At 43.0% G+C, this 21099-nt stretch overlaps 2 protein-coding genes across 2 annotated transcripts in view; one reads left to right on the forward strand and one right to left on the reverse strand.

Moving 5' to 3' along the window:
* The window catches only part of BTBD11 (BTB domain containing 11), a 379045-nt gene that overhangs the window by 152840 nt on the left and 205106 nt on the right, over window positions 1-21099 (reverse strand). The window lies entirely within an intron of this gene.
* LOC120932660 (extensin-like) lies at window positions 7873-9215 on the forward strand. Its single transcript, XM_040345199.1, has 2 exons — window positions 7873-8069; window positions 8147-9215. Exon 2 carries the CDS (start codon window positions 8274-8276, stop codon window positions 9198-9200), a length of 927 nt encoding a protein of 308 aa, XP_040201133.1. The 5' UTR covers window positions 7873-8069; window positions 8147-8273; the 3' UTR covers window positions 9201-9215.

Raw genomic sequence — 21099 nt, forward strand, 5'->3', positions numbered from 1 at the left:
GATGGGGCCCACACACGATCGGTTCATCTGATGAAAACGGTCTGTTTTCATCAGACGAACCGATCGTGTGTACGCGGCATTAGTATTAGGGTAATAGGAAGAGTCAGTGTTGGAGAAAGTTAGTTTGAGAAGGGCTTAGGGTAAATTCATGACCAGATTTCTGAAAAGCCAGTAAAGACTGCAGACTAAGGCGATGCACAGTAACCAACACCTTATGTTCTTGGCTCCAGGTTAGGGTTACAGTAAAAGGTAGTGTTAGGCCCCATACTCACGAGCAAACATGTCTGCTGAAACTGGCCCGCAGGCCAGTTTCAGCAGACATGTTTGGTCGTGTGTGGGCGCGAGCGGGCCGAATTCCAGCAAACATTTGCCCGCCGGGCCTTTTCCCAGCAGACAAATATTCCTGGACTTGTTTTAAAACAGCCCGCTGGAATTCAGCCCGCTCGGACATGTACGGTCGTCAGTACAGACCTACCGTACATGTCCAGGCGCCCGCCGTCCCTCGCATGCGTCGAATGACTTCGACGCATGCGTGGAAGCATTTTAAAGGCGGGCCGCCCACGTCGCCGCGTCATTGTCGCGGCGACACCGCGTCATCGACGCGGCGACACTGCGGACACGCCCCGCGTATTGTTTACGCGCGGACTTCTGTACGATGGTGTGTACAACCATCGTACAGAAGCCCTCTGGCAGACATGTATGGTGAAAACGGTCCGACGGACCGCTTTCACCATACATGTTTGTCCGTGTGTACCCGGCCTTAGAGTTACAAAAACATTATTATAAGGGTTATCATCAGGGTTATAGAAGGCATTAGTAATAGTAGAAAGAAATGTTTGGACAGCCGCACTCTGGAAAAACCTTCTTGGTTGCCTTTTATTGATAAAAGTTTTCAAACACCACACATCACAGCAAAGACAGGGGCATACAGCTGACGTTTCGCACTACAATCAGTGCTCACTCATAGCTATGAGTAAGCACTGATTGTAGTGCGAAACGTCAGCTGTATGCCCCTGTCTTTGCTGTGATGTGTGGTGTTTGAAAACTTTTATCAATAAAAGGCAACCAAGAAGGTTTTTCCAGAGTGCGGCTGTCCAAACATTTCTTTCTACTATTGCTTCGTGCATTGCCGGCACCTGGGTTTCTCTGAGAGGATACAGATTCATCCACATACCCTATTGGAGCGGTGACTATCTTCTCTCTATAGGAGGCATTAGACCCCATGCACACGAGACGCTGGTAAACTTGAGTTCAGAGGCATTTGGGCATTTTTTTCAACTGCCCCTGAACACATTTAATGTTATCCTATGTGTCCATGCACACATTCACGTTTTTTGGCGTTTTAAAGCAGTTGGGTTTAGGCTCGTTTATTCAGACGCAACATTTTGGGTTCAGACGCAAACGTTTTTGCGTTTCAAAGCTTTGGGAGGGTCTTCAATGTCAATGTCTGATAGCCGCAAACGCGGTAAAACGCTGCTGAACGCGGCAAAATGCAGCGAAATTCGCGGCAAAAACGGGCGTTTTAAACGACGATTTTTGCCTTTGAAAACTTGAGTTTACATGTGTTTGCATTTGCTTCTCGTGTACATTGGGCCTTAGTGTTAGAGAGAGTTAGTTTGAGAAGGGCTTAGGGTAGAGTCGAAACCAGATTTCTGAAGAGCCTGTAAAGACTGGATATTAAGGCGATGCACAGTTAAGTTCTTGGCTCCAGGTTAGGGTTACAGTAAGGATTAGTGTTGGGTTTACAAGGAGGGTTACTAGTGTTAGAGGGAGTTAGTTTGAGAAGGGCTGAGGGTAGGGTCAAGACCAGATTTCTGAAGAGCCAATAAATACTGCATGTCTTGAGTGACTATGATGTAACGCATTAGTGTAATACCAAGGCTAGCTAGTTGACTGGAATAGGGGAGAAGGGTGGCACAAGATGCCTGACCTAGTGTATAGAAAGTATGCATTTGGGAGGGGACCAGGTTATATTATGTTTTAGTAGGGAACCAGGTTCTATTATGTGAGCTCTGGGCTGAAAACAACCTGCATCAATCTCCCAGCCTGACAGCAAGTGTATCAACTTTAAAATACCCTTCCCAGTTCCATGCTGCTACCTCTAAAAACCATATACAACAAAACAAGACGAAAACACAATACAACAATGCACTGTACGACAAAGATGAGTAAGACAGCTCCTACAAGAAAAGGACCACACCCAAAGTTGTAAAAGAAACTTGCATTAGAGATCTATAGCATTTCATAGTTTACTTTGAACTGTAACTCCCCTATGAAAATTAATAGTAAAAGCAAACAAGGATTCTATTGATCCATTATCACATCATTTGACTTTATTTTATGGATACAAGTTTTTTTTTTTATATATATATATATATGATTGTTTTTACTTTTGTGATCTTTTTTTTTGGCATTTATACGTAAAATCTTTCTTTTGTTGTACTGACCCTTATAATAATAAAAAAAAAAGGCTCAGAATGTGTTTCTCTATTATGCCTACCTAATCATTCTCATAGAGGATACTAAGCACCTTGATGCGATTCAGTTCGCATTTGTAGCGCTATACAAGTTATTCACTCACTCAGAGAACAAACAAAGGCAAAAACCAGGCAAATATTAAAGAATTAGCAGACAGCACAGTGAAGGAGAGACAAGTGCAGGCTTCTGCAGGAGTGGCAATAGGGCTCATGCACATGGGCATACTGAGTTTTACAACGTAAAGAAAAGGATATTGCTGGCAGAAGGGTCCTGCATTTTAGGATGTCCAAACACTTTACACATGCCAGTTTTGTGTAAGGTATACATACGTACAAGCGCCAAGGGCTAACGCAAGTCTATTGGTTGCTAGGAGGCAGGCTGCTAAAGAGCTCATGCACATAGATGTCAAACAAAGGATATTGCTTGCAGTAAAATCCTGCATTTTAGGTTGTCCAAACACTTTGCTCGTGCACATTTTTTGTAGTGTATACATACAAGTCTACAGGGTTAATGCAGCCTATTGGTTGCTATGTCACAGGCAGCTAAATACACCTAGCATCCTTTGTTGCTAGGACACAGGAGGCTTATGCTGCCTAGTTGCAAGAGGCTATTGCAACCTAGCATTCTTCGTTGCTAGGATGGAGGCAGCTATTTGCACCAAGTGATCCTCATTGCTAAGCTGTAGGCGGCTTTATTGTGTTGCATTTTTTGTTGCTAGGATGCATGCCACTATTGCCACCTAGTATCCTCCGCTACTAGGATGCAGGTAACTATTGCCACTAAGGCTCTTTTTTGGCTAGTACGCAGGTAGCTGTTGTTGCCTGGCACCCTTTGTGGCTAGGACACAGGGAATTATAATTATTGTAGGCTAGTGTTCTTTGTTGCTAGGATGCAGGTGGCTATTGTCAGCTTAGCATCCTTCGTTGCTAGGCTGCAGACAGTTTTTGTACCCCACTAGAGTATATTTGCGCAGCACTCATGTGAATATTAGCAAAAATGTGTACAGTGGAAAATATGGTCCATATGCAAAACCATGGACACAGATATTTCTATTTTGATTTTACAGATGGGAATGTCGTGCAAGTTTACTGATCTTTACACAGTTGTGTACATGGGGCCATAGTAAACCCTGCACATATGTTCAGATTTTGTGGCCATGTGCATGAGCCCTTTAAGGACCCTTTGCTTTGCCCCACATGAGTAAATTGTAGGTTCACTTTAAGCCTAATATCATCATTAAAAGAAAAAAAAATTATGTAGTGATAAAACAATACCATGTGTGATTTTATAAATCAGGAAATGCGGAGGCTGTATCTGGCTTTCCAAGGACTGAAAACATGATATGTGATGTACGCCCTAAAACAATCTAGAAAATAAATCTTCAAAGCCTCTATTAATCACCGCTCACTGGAAAAAACCCACTTTATTTTATTTTTAATAGTGTGGAGGATTGATAGCAAACATGATGCAAGTGTGATTTAAAAAGCTGCCACCCCCTGAATCTCTAACTCGCGTCTTCCAAAAAGATCCTTACAACAGACAGCATGTCAATGATATTTCCAAGAAAGATGGTTTACTCATTTTCAACAGAAACCCTATTACTGGGTAATGTCTGCTAAAAATAAGAAATATAAATACTTATATAGGAACAATTTTACTGGATAAAATATGTGAATGGTAGAGTAGTTGTCCTTGTGATCCACCTACATTCCTGCTGTGCAGATCATAAACAGGAGTGTGGGTGGACTTAAGAGCCTGCAGTTCTGTACACTCTGTCACTGCTCCGCCTACTGGATGCTCATGGGACTGCTGGGTTGATTTGCCTTTCTGTCCTGGTGAACATAACGACTGGAAATCCCAATTGTTACTGGTGTCACCGGAACTGTAGGGAGGAGAAATGTTCAGTGGGGATACTTAATTCGGTGAAACTGTTAAAGTTACGATTTACCATAACCACTTACCCTCCGGAAGATTTACCTCCTTCATGACCAAGCCATTTTTTGCAATACAGAACTGCGTTACTGACAACTGCGCGCGGTCGTGTGATGCTGTACCCAAATAAAATTGATGTCCCTTTCCCCCACAAATAAAGCTTTAATTTGGTGGTATTTGATCAACTCTGCATTTTTGTGTTTTTTTTTGTGCTATAAACAAAAAAAGACCCACAATTTAAAAAAAAATATATATATATATATATATATATATATATATATATATATATATATATATATATATATATATATATATATATATATATTTTACCTTCTGCTATAAAATATATCCAATAAAAAAATCACATTTCTTCATCGGTTTAGGTCAATATGTATTCTGCTACATATTTTTGCTAAATAAATCCCAATAAACGTATATAGATTGGTTTGTGCAAAAGTTATAGCGTCTACAAACTATGGGATAGTTTCATTAATTTCTTTAATTTTTTTACTAGTAATGGCGGTGATCAGCGACTTATAGCGGGACTGCAATATTGCGGCAAACAGTCGGACACTTTTTGGAGACCAGTGATAATAATACAGTGATCAGTGCTAAACACTGACACTGGCTGGGAAGGGGGTTAACATCAGGGGCGATCAAAGGGTTAACTGTGTGCCTAGCTAGCGATTTTGTGTACTGTGGCAGGGGCTTTTACTAGGGGAAGGCATTGATCCATGTGCCTGCTTTTCAGGAACACAGGATCCATGCCTTTCCTACTGACAGAACGGCGATCTGCCTTGTTTACATAGACAGTCCGCCTTTCTCCCTCTGTACAGAAGGATTAGCAGGTGCTGACAGACATCGGAGTACCCGCTGATCAGCTCCCAATGCGTATAATCAGATGACTAGGTCAGAGCCACCCCAAAACTGCAGCTCTTGTGGCTCTTGGGCCACTACCAAAAGTGGCCCAAGGAAGGAGAACCAGCGAACCGGCGACAGGGTCTTCGATGGCCAAGGTTCATTGATGCACACGGGGAGTGAAGATCTTTTGTTAATAAAAAGGTGTATGTGTACTTTAAGTCAGATGTCAAGTTATTAGGCCCCATTCACACCTAGGCGTTTTTACGCCTGAAACGCACTGCTCACGAACGCGGGAGGGCAGATTTAACATTGTTTCCTATGGTGCCTGTTCACACCTGAACGCCTGAACGCCTGAACGCCTGTCGCGCGAAGCTCAAACTAGTCCCGGACCTTTTTTTGTCGCGCGAAGCGCGCGACATAGGCGTTTCCGCGCGTTTTTTTTTACCATAGAAAGTAATGGGAAACGCGCGAATTGAGCGTATCGCGCGACAGCAAGCGTTTTTATGCGCGTTTTTACGCGCGTTTTGACGCCCATACAGCTCCAAAACAAAACAGGAAATGACATATTTTTTTACAGGAACTTGTGAAATCACCATTTTACTTTACTTACAATAAAGAAAAGTCACATTTTTCTCAATGGAGGCCGAATTTGATCGAACCCTTTCGATGCTGGAGCCTGAAAATTTCATCAGGATGGTGAAGGAGCACCCCTGTCTTTATGACAGCAGGGCACCGGGCTACAAAATGAGGACCACCCGTTGGGACGCTTGGTGTTCTATTGGGAGCCAAATCTATGAGAACTGGGCACGGATAAATAAGTCCCATGATAGCAAAGGTAAACTCTATCAAAAAACATAACAGAAATACAAAATGCCACTAATGAAATAATGGAATGATTGTTTGTCGTTACAGTAGGCATTTATTACCGTACCAATATGCTGTTAAGTTTAAAAATGTGTCTTTACAAATATGACTATTGTGCGGTCATGCGACATGGCTTATAAACATAAATTGCGTTCTCTTCTTCCCACAAATAGAGCTTATTAATGGTGATATTTGATCCCCTCTGTGATTTTTAATAATCCAAAAATTTAGTGACATTTTTCAAAAAAAATATTATTTTACACATCTTTAATCTAAAAAAATTAAAAAATTCAATCGACCTAGCGACTACAGCGTCAGGTGGGGACGGGGGCTACACAGGACCTACACTCTGCCTGCAGTGATCAGTAAATATATGTTCACTGCATTCATTGATACTGTGACAAGGGGATGGGGGAGTGGATTGGAGATCCAAAAGGGGATTGTGCCTACGTGTACTGGTGTCAGTGTCATCACTTCCCTCTTCCTGTGTTTACACAGGAGGAGAAAGTGACACGCAGGGGGACACATATAGAGCCACTTAACCCCCGGATGTACCCTGGGGGTCCTGATCGGACCCCCAACCCACGTCTAGGCGGTCACTTACAGGCCCTTTATTAGACCACAGAATAAATACATAAACTAAGTTTACAATAGATAGAATGTCACTAATATAAAATGGCACACAATATCATAGGGCTATTGAACCCAATGATAAAACTGTATCAAAATAAAATTAGAATGAGACTTCTTAAAACATGAATCATTTTTTATTTTTTTTCCACAAAACAGCATAGTAAAGAATATATTTCACAAAATAAGCGTGTCAAAAGCTGAAAAGTTCAATAAATTAAATGGAATTGAGCTGCCAAGGGACCTGCCCTTCAGGAGAGACAAAGTATGCCGCATACTGTTCACGGACATGTGTCCCCTGTGTGTTCCCACGTACACCAGTCCAATGAGCTCTTTCCAGAGTCTCATGGACTGGCTCCTCGTAATCTAGACCATCGCGCTGCCTGACAAAATTGTGCAAGGCACACGCCGCTTCTACAGCACTAATGGCATTTTGCATGTTGAGCACAATCGGTGTGTGGAGAACCCTCCACTTGTTCGCCAAAATTCCAAAAGCACACTCAACTACGCGGCGTGCTCTGCTAAGCCGGTAGTTGAATATGCGTTTGTCTTCGTTCAGATTATGTCCTGAATAAGGCCGAAGTAGGTGTGTGTTCAGAGCAAAAGCCTCATCACCCACAAAGACACTTGGTAGGGGAGGGCCGTTTGTGCCCGGGAGTGGACTATTTTGTGGAAGGTCCAGACCATCTGTTCGAAGTAATTGCCCAAAAGAGGAGTTCCCAAAAATCGCAGAGTCTGCACTACTTCCATAGGAACCAATGTCAATGTAGGTAAAGCAATAATTGGCATCAGCCACAGCCATTAAGACGAATGAAAAGTATTTCTTATAATTGAAATACTGGCTCCCACTAGCCATGGGCTTAACAATTCTGATGTGTTTCCCATCGATCGCTCCCAGACAATTCGGAAAGTTACAGCGTTCCCAGAATACTTGGGAAATTTTTTCCCAGTCCTCTGCTGCCGGTTTTTTAAACACAATGGGTTTCAGGACTTCCCAAATGGCACTGCAGGTGTCCCGAATTATATAACTGGCAGTAGATCTTCCAATACGAAACGAGTAATGCAGACTTGCAATCGATTGTCCAGTTGATAGATACCTACAAAGAAAATAATATATATTATTTTATTTTATTTTTTACAGTGAAAATTCTAAAACTCAGATGGAAGAGTATAAGGGACGCCTACGCTCGCCAGCTGAAGGCACAGCGGGAGCAGCGCCGAAGTGGGAGTGGAGCATGTTCGGTGAGAGAATACGTTCATGCAAAGGAATTGGAGTTTCTGAGACCGGTGCTGGATTTGGGGAGGTAAACCATTATCTGTACTTTGCTCGGTAAACCAAATGTTTTAAAATTATTTTTGAATACATGATTTCTTTTTTCAGTACTGAAAGCTGCTGGGACGAGGCTGCCACAGCTGTAGTAGACAGAGAGAGCGTGGCAGAGAGAGGGGACAGAGAGAGCGTGGCAGAGAGAGGGGACAGAGAGAGCGTGGCATCGGGGGATCAAGCGATGGCTACTCTGGAGCCGGAACCGCAGCACTCCGAGGCATCAAATGCTAATGCAACAAGACCACTTGCAGAGCAGCCCCCAGTTAACATTGCGCATATTGGACCTCCGCGTGCTCTGCGTAGGAGGGCTCCTGCTCCGGATCCAGCCCTGGATCGTATGTTGGACATTATGACCAACATGTCTGACCGGATGAGCAATAGATCGTATGGGCAAAATGTAGCAAAATGTCTGGGGGAACTAATCGACAAAGTTCCCCCAAATCTGCAAGCGGTGGTGCTGTCCTGTACGGCTAGATACATCTCGACATTTATACCCCCGACAGAAGCTGACGATTTATCCGAACCACCACCACCCTATGGCCCATATGCCAATAAACGGACCGAGCATGTCCCAACACCACCCACGACCCATTTCTCCCCACCACCCGTTACCCTTTGGACAGGACCACAGCTTTCCGACCAACCTCCTCGACCAACACCACCACCGACTTCTGCGCACCATCCTTTCACCACCACTCTATCTCATTTACCTCCTGTGCCAACACCTTCCACTCACACTTCTCTGAATCCTTTTCCTTATACACAACCTTCTTCTTACCACCCTCATTCTCCTTTTCCTCATCTCTCAACACCACCTGTCACATACAGTACTCTGCCTCCTACAACACTTTCTTCTTACCACCCACCACCTTCTACTTACCCTGCGTTAACGACTACACCTACATCACATTACCCACATCGACCGAGACAATCGACTTTCAGGAATGCCCCAACACGAACACCACCACCACCACAAGCAACACCACCTTCCAATTGGTCAGGGGAAGACAGCACCACCTCCACTTGGCCCCCTTTTGCCCACGCACTGTCGGTCGCCATGTCACCGCACGGGGAAGAGGACTCCTCCCCAAATTTACAGCAATTGTAAATAAGGATTATGTATAAAACATTTTTGTATATTTTGTGTATTTGTGCACTTTGTGTATATTTTCCTAATAAAAAAAAAAAGACCCAATGTTTTGGTTGATTAAAATATTAAAATAATTTTGTTCCTACAGAATTTTTGTTTGGTTTTTATTACACATATATATATATATATATATATATATATATATAATAGAGTGTATTACATTCAAAGCGCTAAATAAAAATTACCTCAGTGTTATGATAAGTCGCTCCACAGGGGGGATACAGTTGCGGAAGTAGGTGTCCATCCTCTGCAATCTGTTGATCAACAATTCCAGCAACTCATCAAAGCTGTAAAGGAAAATGAAATTTAAAATTGGCAATGGATTGGTACTAGGGTTGCCACCTTTCCGGGATTCGCCAGAACAGTTCGGGTTTGGAATCATGTGTCTGGGTTTCAGACTGCCTGACACTCTGACAGATTTTTCTGACCAGAATATGGATTTCCGGCAGGGTTAATGGCTGCAGGGGATGAAAACTTACAACCCAGCAGCCACAGATATACCAGGATGAGATGTGCTATCTGCCAAGGGGTGAGTGAGCTCACCCTCCATCGCTGTCTAACAGAAGCACCCACCCCCTTTCTCTATCCTGCCTCTTGGTGAGTACACTAGGAAAAATCAGAGTTCTCACATTGGAGTCCTCTCCGTACATCAGAGATCTCGGTTTCCCCCTTAGATCATGGTTCACAGAGCATCCCTTATGTCTGAGTATCTTGAGGTCTCGCTTCAATCAGATTATGTTGGTTAACCCATACAGTGAAAGGGAAATCTGGGAGTTGAGATGCAAAAGGGTGACTGTGATGTAAAGGGGGACTCTGTGCACTGTAATGTAAAGGGGGATTCTGTGCACTGTAATGTAAAGGGGGACTCTGTGCACTGTAATGTAAAGGGGGACTCTGTGCACTGTAATGTAAAGGGGGACTCTGTGCACTGTAATGTAAAGGGGGAACTTTGTGGACTCTAATGTAAAGGGGGAACTCTGTGGACTCTAATGTAAAGGGGGAACTCTGTGGACTGCAATGGAAAGGGGACTATTTTTATTATATTCATATGATTAGAAATGTAAAATACTAACAAAATATATGTATAGTTCATAGTATTAAAAAAAATAGTTGTGCACCGCAGAAGTGTACATGTTTGACTTGAAGAAAAGGTGGCAACCCAAATGGTACAATGTAAAAAATAAATGATTCCAGATCATTTTTTACTAACCTTTTTATGGACATTCTGGTGTAGTCCAGAAATTTGTCTTCATGGTCACGGAGGTCTTGGTACATCACCCAAAATTGCCCTCTTTCTTCCCGATCAGCAATGACGGGGTGTATCCAAAATCTGCGTTGCCTCTTCCTTTTTCTCTGCCTCTCGTTTACAAGATATTGGCTAGCAGTGGCTGCTGCCATGAACAAAGCCATCTCGTCATCACTCATTTTCACAATGGAGTCAGAAGCACAAGGATGACCCGGAAGAGGAATTATCACCCAGGAAGAGGAAAAAAAAACCTTTCACATAGCAACAAATGATGACAGAGGTGATCTATTTTACTATTGGTCAAAAAAAAAAAAAAAAACGCTGGACGTCGCTCTGCTCAAACGCGCGCAAACGCGCACAAACGCGCGCAAACGCGCACCAAAACGCGCGAAAAAAACGCGCGTAAAAACGCCTGGTAACGCCAACGCCTAGGTGTGAATGCAGCCTAAAAGTCCACGATTTACCCACTCCCCTAAAGCCCACCTTCTCACCCCTCCAAAGCCCATCCTGGTATTTTCTTTTTATACTTTTTTTTGGAGTCTTCTTGCTGGTTCAGTGGCCTCACTGCAGCTTCATCCTTATCCTCCAGTGGTGGGCATCCTTCCAAGAGTCCTGGAGCAGTGTAGACCTAGCCTGCGTGTTTATGCCAGAGACAACGCTGGAATGTGGAAAGGGTAAGTGGAACTTTTTTTTATTACAGGGAGAATATTCATAGAAAAAATCATCTGGGTGGGATTGTACTTCAGAAGACATGTATGTCTGCAGAATGATGATCTGTGGGTGTTACTACATAATTACTCCTAAAATCCCCCTAATAGAGACTACTATATTTATAAACTCAGAATTCTGAGATTTAATCTCAGGATTCTGACATTGAATCTCAGAATTCTGACTTTGAAACTCAGAATTCTGACTTTGAATCCCAGAATTCTGACTTTAAATCTCAGAATTCTGACTTTAAATCTCAGAATTCTGTCTTTAAATCTCAGAATTCTGTCTTTAAATCTCAGAATTCTGACTTTAAATCTCAGAATTCTGACTTTGAAACTCAGAATTCTGACTTTGAAACTCAGAATTCTGACTTTAAATCTCAGAATTCTGACTTTAAATCTCAGAATTCTGTATGATGGCCCCAGGACTCTTCCATATAATTTAAATAGGCTGAACTGAAAAATGATTTCAGGCCTTCCAAAAAAAACAAAAAAAACACGCACATAGAAAAAAACTGCTGGCGAGGGAATTTCAGAGGCTACCACTGCTGTCCCCCTTCTGGAAATGCTTTTTGCCTGGCTGTATCTAGCTACATTACTGGAAAAAGTACTCCCATACTCCCATACTTCATCCAGGTATAACGTTCAAAATGTATGGAAACCAATAGATCATTGTGTCAGCCAGGGAACTAATATTTCAGAGCGAGTGCTCTGTACATATATTTCTCAGTAAAGGTGTCCTTTAATTAAAAGGAAATGGCAGTGGATCTTCCTTATACTATCATTTTGGAATGTTTTAATTATAATTTAAAAGCAACTCAATTTTGAAACGTTTTTCTAATACTGTATTACATACTTTATCCTAATTTTCATAATCATTTTTCATATGGAGATTTGTAACCACTAGAGGGCACCCCTATCATTATGCCAGGATTTGCAGGCACCAGAAAATGAACTGCATAAGTCATTTGAAGGCCAGGCTGTGTAATCTGAGAAAGAAATGTTGTTTAATGTTCACACTGCAGTCTAACCGGCTCTACAATTGGGGATCTATAGATGTGTAAGAATATAAGAGAAGATAGGCATGCTGCAGCTGTGTTGATGTCATACCAGTACCCCACATGACCTGGTTTTGATTATCCCTTTCACATGCCCCTGCAAAAAAATTGGAGAATGCCTGTCTATCAACTGAAAACATGTTCACTGCAATATTACAAAGAAATAATTCCAAATGCCAGCCCTTCTCCGCCATTACCATCCCACCGTGTGATTAGGAAGCCTCAGCTGCCAACAGGGTGATGCACATTAAAACTGAACTCCCACCAAATAAATATTGTCTAAAGAGGTATGTGTGTTCTTACTTGATTCTTATGCCGCGTGTTATTTCCGACAACAAATGTTCGATGTGAGCTTGTTCTTGGAAAATCCGACCGTGTGTATACTCCATCGGACATTTGCTGTCGGAATTTCCGCCAACAAAAATTTGAGAGCTGGTTCTCAAATTTTCCAACAACAAAAGTTCCGACCGTGTGTACACAATTCAACGCACAATAATTCTACGCATGCTCGGAATCAATTTGACGCATGTGTGGTGTCCCAGTACAGGTATTTGCTGTAGGCCCTGTCAGATTGAGGCCCTCGGCTTGTGGGGTCTCCCCTGCAGGGACTCAGCTAGTTATGATGTGATTTATACTGTTATGGTTGATAATACGTTTATTAGGTGTGTATAGCTTTAAGAGGTTTAGTCAGCCATCTCATGTTCAGTCAGAGTGTATTACCAGCTCATGTTCAGTCAGAGTGTATTAGAGTCGGGAGGACTAAGTGCTAGACAAGACCTTATTGTGTTGTGTTATACTACAGGTCAGTCTCTATGATCCACAGCTCTCAACCAATGGGCTTGAGTCTCATCAGGCCCTTATAAGGGATTGTACTTCCTGTTTAAGCCAGTCTAGACTACACACAGTTCCTGGCAGAGCAGAGCAAAACACAGTCAGAGAAGCAGTGTAGGCCAGAAGCCTCCAGTTCAGGAGAAAATACAGCAAAGAGTGGAGTATTCCTAAACATTACAGGACCAGTACTTCAGCTCATTTATCGGATCAATCCGTTATTCCGGCGAAAAGCCTCAAGTCTACCGACACTTCAGTAAGTGTATTTATTTTTCAGCCTAGTTAAGCATAGGCCCTGAATTACTAATCCGGCCTCAGCAGCCGAGTATATATATGATCAGCCAAGCTCAAGCATTATCAGCTGTGTGACCTTCTAGAGACTGCCTGCAGAACATTTTGACACTCTGTTTAAACGCTGTGAAGATTTTGACACCTGCCTTCATGCCAGTAAAGCCTTTGTTGTTTTAACCCCTGTTGTGGACTGTGTTATTACCATCCTAACTAGCGTGGATACGGAGGCCCCCGGAGCTGTAGTTTCCCGGGGTATTCCAAGACTACAGTGGCGTCACGTGACAGAGAGGGTTAATACCATCTGGCCCTCACTAAGGGTTAATACCACCTGACCCTGGGCTCCTAGCCCCAAGAACCAAGTAGCTAACCATCAAGCGCATGTGTGTGGCCGTGGGGCTCACCCTCCCCGGTCACCACACATGCTCGGAATCATTACATGTATTTCTTCTTGGCTCGACGTAGTGTTGTACGTCACCGCGTTCTTGACTTTCGCAATTTCCGACAACATTTGTGTGACAAGATTGAGCCAACATTCTGTCTGGGGAAAAAAGCCACGGTTTTGATGTCAAAATGTCCGATCGTGTGTACGTGGCATTAGAGTGCAAAGGCAGGACTTCCTGTAATACAGACCGGTCACTGCTGCTCTCTCTCCTTGTGTAGGGTGACTGGTTTTGTATCCGCCCACTCCTGTGGTTTTCTGCAGGCAGCTTGTATTGGGTGGAGTTACTGGGTCCGTCCCACAGCTCTGCTATCCGCACAGGAGATGTACAGCATAGTGATGATGTTACGGCTACTGTTACAAGGTAATAGAGGTATGGCAGGGGAATAATAGGTTTTTTAATGAAAACTTTTGATCCAGGGGATCAGCTTTAAATAGTAGGATTATGGGCAAGGGCTGACAAAATATTGAGATGTACGTAAAGAGTGCGACTGGATTTGGAAGAAATACCAGTTGCACATAAAACATCTGGTGATCTGTAAATGTTTGCCGATACACTGTCTTACATACAGGGCCTTGAAAAAGTATTCATACCCCTTAAAATGTTCCACATTTTGTCATGCTACAACCAAAAATGTAAATGTATTCTATTGGGATTTTTATGTGATAGACCAACACAAAGTGGCACATAATTGCGAAGTGGAAGGAAAATAATGAATGGTTTTCAATTTTTTTTTTACAGATAAATATGTGAAAAGTGTGGCGTGCTTTTGTATTCAGCCCCCCTGAGTCAATACTTTGTAGAACCCCCTTTCTCTGCAATTATAGCTGCAAGCCTTTTTGGGGATGTCTCTACCAGCTTTGTACATCTAGAGAGGGACATTTTTGCCCAACCTTCTTTGCCAAATAGCTCAAGCTCTGTCAGATTGGATGGAGAGCGTCTGTGAACAGCAATTTTCAAGTCTTGCCTCAGATTCTCACATTAGTACAACTAATGTGCTAGTATGCGGTGCATACTAGCACATTATAACATTATCCTGCAGGGGTTGGTGCTTTGCCCACCTCAATTTAATGCCTCGATCCACTAACCTTTCTACTACTGTATCTATATAAGTATCTATTGCTATCAGGCCCGTCACTACAGGACAGGCAAAACAAACAATTGCTTGGGGCCCCAAGCTGGCATGGGGCCCCCAACTTCCCCTTCCCAGGATGTAGCCAAGCTTCTCTTCCTTCCACCTGTCAGTCCGGCCAGGTACCGCGCGTGGTACAGGAGATTCAGTTTCCTGTTCCCGGCCGGACTGACAGGAAGTGCACTATCTCATAGGGGACTGGGGAAGAGGCAGGGGGAAGAGGAGCTCAGCCACGCTACAGCGGCAGTCTACAGGGAAGAAGGAGAGGTAAGAATGGAATTTTTTTTAGTGTAGCGCTAACGTAGGCTTTGCATGCGGGGGGGGGGTGCTTGGGGGCCCCCATTTTGCTTGGGCCCCCCAAATTTCTTCAAACGGCCCTGATCGCTATCAATTATTATATTATCTATCTACTGTTTGTATTTATCTATATATCTTTCTATCTCTAGCAATTAGTCTTTCCCATATCTATCTATCTATCTATCTATCTATCTATCTATCTATCTATCTATCTATCTATCTATCCTATCTTCTTATCTTACACATGTAGATGTGCAGATTGCTCATTTCCCTACACCCCGAGGACCAGACATCAGGACAGTGTGACATTGCAAATCTTTATCTTCTTCATGCAGGAATAAAGGAGGACAAGAGTCTCAGAAATCCACTGCAGCATCCCCTGCCAGGGATAAAATCGTGCAAACCTCTTTCTTCTGCCTCTGCAAAATGAATCTGGCTGTTTTTGGCACACAGTGAGTAAGAGTTAATTAAGATTAGTAGAAACCTGCTGTTTCCCAAAAAAACATCTATTAAAGCCAGCAGATGAGTTCAGACAATCCACGTATTATCAGGAATCTACCAGAAAGTGAAAGGCAGGGCAGAATGGGCTGCATTATGCTATAGGCTGCTACAAGATAGAGGCTGCTAATAATGTATCTGAAGCTGGAGTCATGCAAGGATTAACTCCAGTTCTGAGAATTCCAAAGTCACGTCTTGAAGATAACAATACACGGTTCTTGAAATAATGTTTCTTTTGCAAATTCAGAAAATGATGACACTGGTTTATTGGATATACACGATAAAAATATTACAATTTCTTGGTCTCTCCTTTTTTAGTCATATGTATGAGATCATTTTTTAAATGATGAGGGAAAACTACATAGTGACACCACCAACTGGTTAAAGAAGGTAGTGCACACTGGTGTAATTTGGTTAGGGCTGGTGTAGATAAGTGTTCATATCAAAGCTAGCCTTTTCCATTCAAACACATAGCTGCTCAAATGCATGTTTTTGAATGCAGAGTTTGACAAGCAAAGCTTTGTTTGACCTGTTTTGTTTGCAATCCAAATGTACCTTAAAGTGGATGTAAACCCCCCAGTGAAGTGAACAGCCTTAGATGATACACAGAGATTAACCAAATCTCCCTACAGAGTGTAAAGTCTGGGCATACAGCCAAGATAGCTAGCATTGCTGATTGGAGGAAAGGCACACACCCCCTCTCATCATAGGCAGAGAATCTCAGAGCTGTTTTGTAAAAGGAGCTGCTCTCTGCTAATCTATTTATGCAAACTCCTTTGACAAAAGATTCAGGCTGCTTTTGTCTAAAAAGTAAGAAAATATGTCAGTTTGCTTTAGTGATAGAACCCCTAGCTGCACTGATTAGGAACAGCCCTGAGATCAGGGGGTTAGAAATTGCCTCCACAACCCACAAGATATGCCTATTTGCAGACGATGCACTCCTATTTGTGACCTCCCCCCGTTTCACCCTTCCAAAATTAATGCAAATTCTCGATAAATTCGCTAAAATTTCAGGTCTGGAAGTTAATCAATCCAAGTCACGGGCTCTCAATGTGTCTCTTCCTGCGGAAGAAGTAACTCATCTCCAGGAATATTTCCCCTTCGCCTGGTCTACCGCCTCCCTACCATACCTAGGCATCAAACTCACGGGTGACCCGGCTTCTCTTTTCCGATCTAATTATCTCCCTATGCTGTCGCACCTATCGTCCCTGTTAGACTCTTGGAAACCTTTATGTGTCTCCTGGCTTGGACGAGTGGCTGCTGTTAAGATGTCTCTACTACCCAAGTTACTGTACCTGTACAGAGTGCTACCAATAGCAGTCCCCTCCTACTTTCACCGGGTTATTCAGTCCCGAGTGTTTAAATATGTGTGGGGGCCTACTAAACCTAGGGTATCTAGGTCTATTCTTCTCCGTAATAGACTCAATGGAGGTCTTGGGATCCCCAATTTCCTCCGCTACTATCAGGCCTCCCAGCTGGCCCAGATCACTTTGCTCCATGCCTCTGCTGAAATCCCTTTATGGGTCAGTTTGGAGGCCATTGATATTTCACCCTTATTGGTCTATAACCTATTATGGTTACCCCCAGTGGCCCGCACCTCTATTACGAATCCGGTTACACGCCATTCACTTAAAATTTGGGACACCTTACGTATCCCTTTCCGACTGGTCTCCTCCCATACCCCCTTACTCTCATTTCTTGGCCATCCATCTTTCTATCCGGCCTTTGCTGAACCGGAATCTTTTCGGCTATGGTCTCAAGCAGGGATATATAGAATCTGTGATATGGTGGGAAAGACGGCCCTCAAGACTTTCCCGGAACTCCAGGCCCAAGTTAAGCTACCCTCTGTTGAACACTTCCGCTATCTACAAATAACCCACTTCATTCGGACGACGATAGGTGTCCAATCATCTCTTGATAGTATGTCCTTTTATGAAAATATTTGTACATCAGATCCACATGCCCCAGGTATTATATCACGTATCTACAGTCACCTTACTGCCCCACCATCTGCACTCCCTCTGTATGCTGTACAGTGGTCCAAAGACCTACAAGTAACGTTAGAACCGGAGGACTGGATGGATATTTGGGCCAACACTAAAACTTCTACTCAAAATGTGATAGCTTTAGAGGCCAACTATAAGGTGCTCATGCGTTGGTACCTAGTCCCAGCTAGGATAGCAAAATTTTCCCCTTCTTACCCGGCCGTCTGTTTCCGAGGTTGTGGAGAAAGAGGTACTCACGTACATATTTGGTGGACGTGTCCTGTTGTGCAACAGTTCTGGAAAACTATATTTTGTATGGCCTCCACCCTATTACGCGCTAACCTTCCCCCTGACCCATCTTTAGCTCTGCTGAATCACATTGAAGGTGATTACACTAAGGCCCAGGTCCGCCTCCTCCTTCAACTGACCACGGCCGCTAAACAGACCATAGCCAAGGCCTGGAAGTCCCCTAAACTCCACATAACCGAAGTAAAGCACAGAGTGACCCAAGCAATGATCCATAGTAAGACCGAAGCGATTATCCTGGACCGGGTTTCTCGGCACGACAAAATATGGTCTCCCTGGGTGGAGAATTTCCTCCCCCCTGAGTTTGAAGTCACCTTATCTTCGCCATGAATAGAAGGTCATTACCTTGCTGTTACGTTACGACCCCTTGCGGGTTCACGCGCCCACGCCGACAATCCCCCTCCCTACTTTCTCTTCCTTCTCCCTGACTTCATTTCTAATTTTCCTCCTCTTCTCTCTTTCTCTCTGTCCTTACTTCTTGGGGCTCTCTGGCCCCTGTAGTACTACTAAAAAGTGTTACTTTATATCTGTGGGCGGTGCTGTGTTTTACCGCCCTTATTTAGTTTATATTTCTTTAGTTTTGAACTCACAGAGTACATACTGTTGTTTTGCACTATTTTTGGAATCGAGTCGTTCTCATTGCCTTCTTGGATCTAGTTGTACCTACATCCAATGTTCACAATAGTTCCCGTTGTACAAACGTTCTAGTATGTCTGCATTGTCCTCAAGTTATCTGTGCTCAGAAATCCCTGATGTCACGTTTGTACCCATTGTAATTGAGATGTACCATTGTATTCCCTTACTGACTCAACCTGAAATGTTGACAATGTTACTCTGTGTACTTTGAACAAGAAAATATGTCAGGAGTTCTTATACACGCGATCATTTTTCGGCATGAAAAAAACTTTGTTTTTAAAAAATGTCATTTAAAATGATTGTGTGTGGGCTTCACATAATTTTTCAGGTTCTGAAAAACGACAAATTTATTTTTTCGAACATGCTGCATTTTTTAACAACGTTTTAAACAATGTCGTTTTTCGGGTTGTAAAAAATGATCGTGTGTGGGCTAAAACGACGTTAAAAACCCACGCATGCTCAAAAGCAAGTTATAAGACGGGAGCGCTCGTTCTGGTAAAACTACCATTCGTAATGGAGTAAGCACATACATCACGCCGTAATAGACAGAAAAGCGTGAATCGTCTTTTACTAACATGGATCAGCTAAAGCAGCCCCAAGGGTGGCGTCATCCGCATGGAACTTCCCCTTTAGAGTGCCGTTGTACGTGTTGTACGTCACCGCGCTTTGCTAGAGCATTTTTTTAAAACGATGGTGTGTGGGCAACGTCGTTTTATTGATGAAGTTGGAAAAACTTCGTTTTTTCTACATGCTGAAAAACATCGTTTTTTTTCTTGCCGAAAAATTATCGTGTGTACGCGGAATTAGGCTCATAACAGAGGAACCATTCAGAAGAGAGCTATAAGACTTGGCTCTTTGAAAAAAGATAACAAAACACTGCAGATATATGTTCCCAGCTCAAATTTCATGAATCGGGTTTACATCCACTTTAATATTACCTGCTGTCTCCGTAGAAATGCAACGCAAAGTAGGCCAAACTTGGTCTCTAATCTATCAGCTACACCACTTCATTGATGTCATTTAGATTCTACTAACCTGTGTTTGACATGCAAGTCAGGTGCAGGAATACAACCCCGTATACAAGTCATTATGCCGCGTACACACAGTCAGAATTTTCGATAAAATCTGACTGTGTGTATGCTCCATTGGACGTTTTCTGTTGGAATTTCCGACAACAAATGTTGTTGGAAAGGGGGAAAGTGTTAGGAGGCCTGCGGCACACAGAAGGCTTTTTATCTTAATGCATAGAATGCATTAAGATAAAAAAAAAACATCTGCCTTTACAACTCCTTTAAGCATACACCCATGTGAGGGCCATATTTGCCTGTATAGGGATGAACACGTTTTCCGTGCATCCCTGTGTAGACAATTCCACAGCTGCTGCTTCCATTTTGACTTCAATGTTGGTGCAGGTCCCTGAATTCACACTACACGCATTCAGGGCCAAAGACCCATACAGCTGTCAAATTGGGAGCAGCAGCTGTGTTCATGCAGCTGTTGCATCTCAGTTGACCTGAATGGGACTGTCTGCATGGGGATGCCCTGAATACCTATGCCTGCCCGTACGGGCAAACACAAACCCTGACACAAGTGTATGCTTAAAGGGGTTGTAAAGATTTGTTTTTTATTTTCTAAATAGGTTACTTTAAGCTAGTGCATTGTTGGTTCACTTACCTTTTCCTTCGATTTCCTTTCTAAATCTTTGTCTGAATTTCTCACTTCCTGTTCCTCCTCAGTAAGCTGTTCAGTAAGCTGTTCTGACTGACTTTCCACCGCTCGGATGATGGTGGAAAGCTTACTGAGGAGAAACAGGAAGTGAGAAATTCAAACAAAGAAAAAAAACATTTAGAAGGGAAATGGAAGGAAAAGGTAAGTGAACCAACAATGCACTAGCTTAAAGGAACCAATTTAGAAAATAAAAGACGAACCTTTACAACCCCTTTAAGTACGTCCGTGTGAACGAGGCCTAAATCTGTGCCTGTAAGACTTCAGGCCAATGTGTTCCCTGATTCTGAGCACCACCTTCTCTTTGGGACCACTATACCCAGGACCCTGGTGCTACCTGCTTGTCTGGCCCACTTTTCACAACTGAGAGAAGAACTCTGACCTCTGGCTTGTTCACACTGACTTTATAACCTGTTTTACAGGCATTGTTACATAGGCATGTGTTCTCTAGAGACTTGAGACATTTCCTGTGAGAGCTTTATCTGAAAGAAACATGGCATTTGTACAAAACTCCAAACATAGTCTTATAGTGTTGCCTTGGTTTTTCTCCTATAATTGTACAGAATGATGCATTCTTTTGTAGCCAACAAATGCATTCTGGGGGACACAAAAAAAGGAACCTGTATGTTTATTCAACATTACATACAGATCATTTCTACTGAGGTAAAGCAGAGTTCCACCCTAAAAATGAACTTTCTATTAACA

This window comes from Rana temporaria, chromosome 3, assembly GCF_905171775.1.
Source record: "Rana temporaria chromosome 3, aRanTem1.1, whole genome shotgun sequence".
NCBI classification, from domain to species: Eukaryota; Metazoa; Chordata; class Amphibia; order Anura; family Ranidae; genus Rana; species Rana temporaria.